The 5,170-nt window shown below is 40.9% G+C and overlaps 1 protein-coding gene across 3 annotated transcripts in view; it reads left to right on the top strand.

Moving 5' to 3' along the window:
• Positions 1-868: 868 nt before the first annotated feature.
• Positions 869-5,170, top strand: part of LOC130567657 (interleukin-17 receptor E) — a 57,842-nt gene continuing 53,540 nt past the window's right edge. For all 3 annotated transcript variants that reach the window (XM_057355921.1, XM_057355920.1, XM_057355917.1), the window contains exon 1: positions 869-1,087. In XM_057355921.1, coding sequence (XP_057211904.1) covers positions 1,045-1,087 — 43 coding nt within the window. In that variant the 5' untranslated portion in view covers positions 869-1,044. The remainder of the gene's footprint in view (positions 1,088-5,170) is intronic.

Here is a 5,170-nt window from a genome sequence, read left to right as displayed (position 1 = left end):
CGGACACAGTTGGGGATACCAGCAGCAGACAGGTTATCACGCGTGCATTCGTCCACACGTTCTTTTCTTCATGCGTTCTGCCTCCTCTTCCTTTCAGGAGCAACTAATGTAAAATAATTAAATTAAAAAAAAATTAAATTAGTATAAGTATTAGTAACTATAGTTGCTTTGGTCCTCGGGTCACTCTTTGGTTAGAACACTTAGCTGAGGGAAGAAAACCACAAACACAAGTTTCATGCAAAAGTTCTTCAAAGCTTTAATAAAGACAGTGAGATTATAACACACACAAACTATTGCCACATCCTTCCCATCTAAAAGCATTCATATGTGTTGTTTTTTCAGTCATAAGACGGAGGAACATCAGAACATTAATAAAGATAAGTTGTGACAATAAGAATAGAAAGAGGGGGACAAGACAAGAAAGTCAGAGGGGAGGGGCTGCATTTTTATATTTTACAGTAATAGCTTGAATCAGGAAAATAAGTTCCACACACAAATGGGTTTTTGGACCACTCCGTTGCTTTCCCTTATGAAAATGAACCATGTTTTTTTGTGATAAAAATGTAGTAACCATGTTTTTTTTGGTGCATTGATTACTATTGGCAAAACCATGTTTTTACTATAGGGCCTACTAACCATGGTTTAACTATTAATGTTTTGAACCATGGTTAATTTCCATAAGGGTTAATTTAAGTTTATTCTCATACTTTTAAAATGTGAAAATGTTTTACAGACAAATAATCACAGGTATTGATCGCGTTTTAATCTTGCCTTTTAAGTTTTTACTCGTCAGTCTGGTTCAGGAATCTGTCAGCCCCGGAAATACGGCGAGAGGCCGAGCTCGTGCGTCATTAAAACCCATCCGCCCACAGCTCACCAGAGCAACTGAAATGAAGTTTAGTTTACTTCTATATGCGTCTGTTTCGCTTTGGCCTTACTTCACTGTATAATGTATCGCTAAATGTTACTTTGTGTTTATTCTGCGGCCATGTATAGATTGCCATGTATCGTTTATGTAGTGTTTGTCGTGTTTAATTTGTCGTTATGCATAAAGATCACCCGACGGGATATTCTCAAAGCCAGAAAGGTAAGCGTGATTTTTACATATTTACTGTGTGTGCCGTTTTTGGGGCTCGGTAGGTCTATTCGGTTAAAAAATGGTTATATTCGATCTTTCAGTATCTGTTTAAAGTGCTAGATAACAATGTGGTAAAGCTGGATGTGTTTACAGGTAAATTCCACACCCTGAACACATGGGTATGAATCATTAGCACTGATACACAGTAATTTTTCTTATCAAACTGTACATTTATTTCAACTTTATAGCGCCGTTTTGTTTTTAAAACAATGCCTTAAATTCCTTTAATTTATTTGCACCAATACATATAGAATATTTTATACTTGACTTAAACTTAACATATACCTATATATTTAATTAATATAGCCTAATGTATTGATATACATCAGTGTCCTATTGTTGTGCTATACATATCTTCTCATCTATATCTACAGTATATCCAGTACCTGTATCTTATCATGTATATTTACTAATTAAAAATAAATAAATAAGTCAAGCAAAAACTGCTTGCATATGTTGAGCTACAAGCTAAAGTCACTTATGTCCTAACTACACTAGAATGAATCAAATATAGAGATGTGTAAGAAGTGTAGGAAGAAAAGAGTAACTGAGAGGAAAATGAAGGGGGAGGTTTTTGTCTTTTTAAAATTTCCCCTCATTTTTTTTAATGCTTTGCAGTGGATCTTTACACGTTTGACAAATTTCCTGTTTTTGGTGTTTTGAAGCATAAAATCAATAGAACATTTTACCCCGGTTATTTGCACTGTGTTTGTTACCAACCACATCCCATCCCACAACAACAAAATGGTACATAACATAAACATCTGCATCTTAACCCTCAGATCAGTATTTGTATATTTTTTGCACACCTTTTAAGAGGTGTTCTGTGACCTTGCCGATTGCTCCAACAGCAGTTTTAGTTTAATTAATTCCTATGTTGATTTTCAGTATATGAACTGGCTTTATTTAGCAGAGTCAGTTGTTTTTGATTTTGCTGTTTTATATAATAATGTACAGCCCGCCGGTTGTTATCGGAGAATAAACCTGACAGGGTATCACACTGAAGGGTTTTATGTTGTGATAACTGACGGACTGTACATGTACATTACTCGACTACTTACCTCATGAGTAAATTATTGGATGTGTACTATTGATTTGCAATATTTTATTAGCTCATTTGTAAGAAATGCCGACCTTCCAAAAGGAAAACCTGTTTCCTTTTGGTTTTAAGGCGAGACAAGGTTTTAAGGCAAGGTTTTAAGGCAAGACACAGTTCAAATAATTCAAACATGCTATTTGGTTTTATTATCATTTATAAATACATCATTATATGTTATTATATATAGGAAATTTTATATTACATTTATACAATGGACTAGTATTAGAGAAGACATTCAGTTTATTTGTAGTGTCTTCAAAAATGTAGTGACAAAAAGTGATGTCCAACTTTCAAAAATTATATTTTTTCTTTATATTCAAATATATTATTGAACAAGTATAACTTATTTTGCATGCATATTGCATATTGCAAAGTTGTGCTTGTAAAACCTGAAGTTTACCATTGAGAAGCTTTACACACTTCACATGAGCAAAGTTTAATGAGTCAAGGCCCAAGAGAAAGACTGATGTATGCAAAAACAAAAGAGGATCAACAAAATATTAACAACAGAGATTATGTCCTGTGAGGTTTTGTTTTTCTTATATTTTAATATAAAAAAACATATTCTCTGATATGCTGTAGATAGTAGATGGATTTTTTTCCTAAATAAATGCAGTTTAGGGCTGTGTATTGGCAAGTGCCTCCCGATACGATACATATAACGATAGATGGGTCACGATACAATATATTGCTATGTATTTTGATACGATAAACATTTGCGATATATTGCAATACTTTAAATAGAAAATGTAAAAAGTAGAGCTTGAAATACAACATGCTGTGCACCACCTGCAGGGCTCTAGAGTGCGACCTAATTTCTCAATGGTGCGACTAAAAAAAATCTGAGGTCGCACCGGTGCGACCAGCCGTTCGAGGGAAAAAAAAGTCTCTGCGAAAGTCTCCCTGTGGTTCAACAACAGACACATTAGGCCCATATCGTGGTCTAAACCAATCAGAGATAGTGAAGGGCGGACCCCCCTGATTGGCCGTGGTCCAGATATCCTGTACGTCTGTGTACGTTTGAAAATGCTGTGCTTTAGTCGGACAGAGAGGTGAGTAGCCTAGGCCCGTCAGATAAACAGAGTGGATGTAGCCGCGGATGATGAGAGAAGATGAAAAGAACGATTGACAACTTTTTCGTTAAGAATGTTAAGTTAAGGCCTGATCCGTCCGAAAATCATAAATAATGCTCCGACACGCTAGACTGCGACTAAATGGTCTCATTTTGCGACTGTTTTTCCGGCCTGTTTTTCTTAATGGTCGCACCGGTGCAACTGTCAAACTGATCAATATATAATTTTTTATAAATTTAATGCGCAGAAATGTTATATTGCGCAAGCGGCGCATTCAGTCACTCATTTTCGTCTCCCCTCCTTCAACCATTCTCTTATCTATCAGTGGCCCCGCCCCCAAAGACGTAATTCGCGGGTTACGGGTAAGAGGCGAAGGACCGAAAGAGCAGACGAGTGAAGCGCTCAATCTCGCAACTTAAATAAATATGCAGAACACAAGAATTTTCCCTGCTAAGGTACAAAACAGCAAAGATAACGAAATGTGTTGCAAGTATTGTATGTGTCATGGCTCTGCTTCATTTAGTCATGTTTTTCTTGGTCCTGTAGCAGAGTCATGACAAAGCCTTTGGTTATGTGTGGAGAGAAACATATTATTGTCCTTTTGACAATAATATACGTTCTCTCCAGTGTCTCGTCTCTGTTCCCGCCATCTCGTTTCCTCGTTATCTTTCCCTGAGTGTTTAATTACCCACACCTGCCCTGTGTCGTTATCCTTCGTTTGTCTTCCCTTTAAATACCCTCTTGTTTCTTTGTCTTGTGCGTGTGGATTGTACTCTGTACTACGTCGTGTTGTGTGTCCGTTCGTGCCCCAGTCCTCTCTTAGTGAGTTTTGCTGTGCCTTTGTATTGTTTTATTCTGCTTGTTCCCTGCCTGTTAGTAGACGTTGTGTCATAGTTGTATTATTTTGTCCTTTTATTTTTGCCCCACCGAGGGAAGTGTTTTGTTTTCAGTTTTTGCCTTAGTCGTGTCCTTGTTACCCCCTCGTGGGTGTTTTGTTTCTGTTATTGTTTATTAAACGTATTCTGTTAACCCCTTCACTGCTTGCCTGCACTTGGGTTCTTCCATCACGAGAATCGTGACAGAATCCACACGCCCGAATTGAACCCAGCAGGCAATGGAGGCAAGGCGATCCAGGCAGGCTCATCTCCTCTGCGGTCTGCGACAGGGCTACTCCGACGTCTTGGAGTTTGCCGACAGATTCTTCGAGACAGCAGGGGAGATGGTCCATGATGAGGTGGAGCAGATGTCCATGTTCAACGGCGGTCTGAACGAACCACTGTCACGGGAAGAAATGAGGATGCTGAGACCACTGGGCTTCACGGACATGATCAGGTACGCCATGAATCGGCCGGAGCCCAGGGTCTCAGTCCAGCCCAGTCTTTCTTCCCCACTGCCAGTGATCCAGGAGGATCGTGCCATCCAGATCGGAGTCGTGGGCATCACCTCACCACCCGCCTCACCCCTCGCAGTCTCTCGACCACCAGCTAGCCTCCGTGGTAGGCGTGGACGGAGGGAGTCGTGGGACTCCCCGTCCGACTCCTCCAACACGGAGCTAGTCGTGTCCCCCACCGCTTCCCTGCAGCCGGCCACACATTCTGTGGGCCGGTCGAAGAAGAAGAAGCAGAGGAGGGTGGCGCCACCCAGTCCGGTGCAGCCGGCGTCCAGTCCGGTGCAGCCGGCGTCCAGTCCGGTGCAGCCGGCATCCAGTCCTGTGTCCAGTCTTTTGTCTAGTCATGTGTCCAGTCCGGTGGTCCAGCCGGCGTCCAGTCCGGTGGTCCAGCCGGCGTCCAGTCCGGTGGTCCAGCCGGCGTCCAGTCCGGTGGTCCAGCCGGCGTCCAGTCCGGTGGTCCAGCCGGCGTC

This window comes from Triplophysa rosa, linkage group LG17 (genome assembly GCF_024868665.1).
Source record: "Triplophysa rosa linkage group LG17, Trosa_1v2, whole genome shotgun sequence".
Taxonomy (NCBI): domain Eukaryota; kingdom Metazoa; phylum Chordata; class Actinopteri; order Cypriniformes; family Nemacheilidae; genus Triplophysa; species Triplophysa rosa.
Note: the sequence above shows the minus strand (reverse complement) of the source record. Positions and strands in the feature narration are given on the sequence as shown.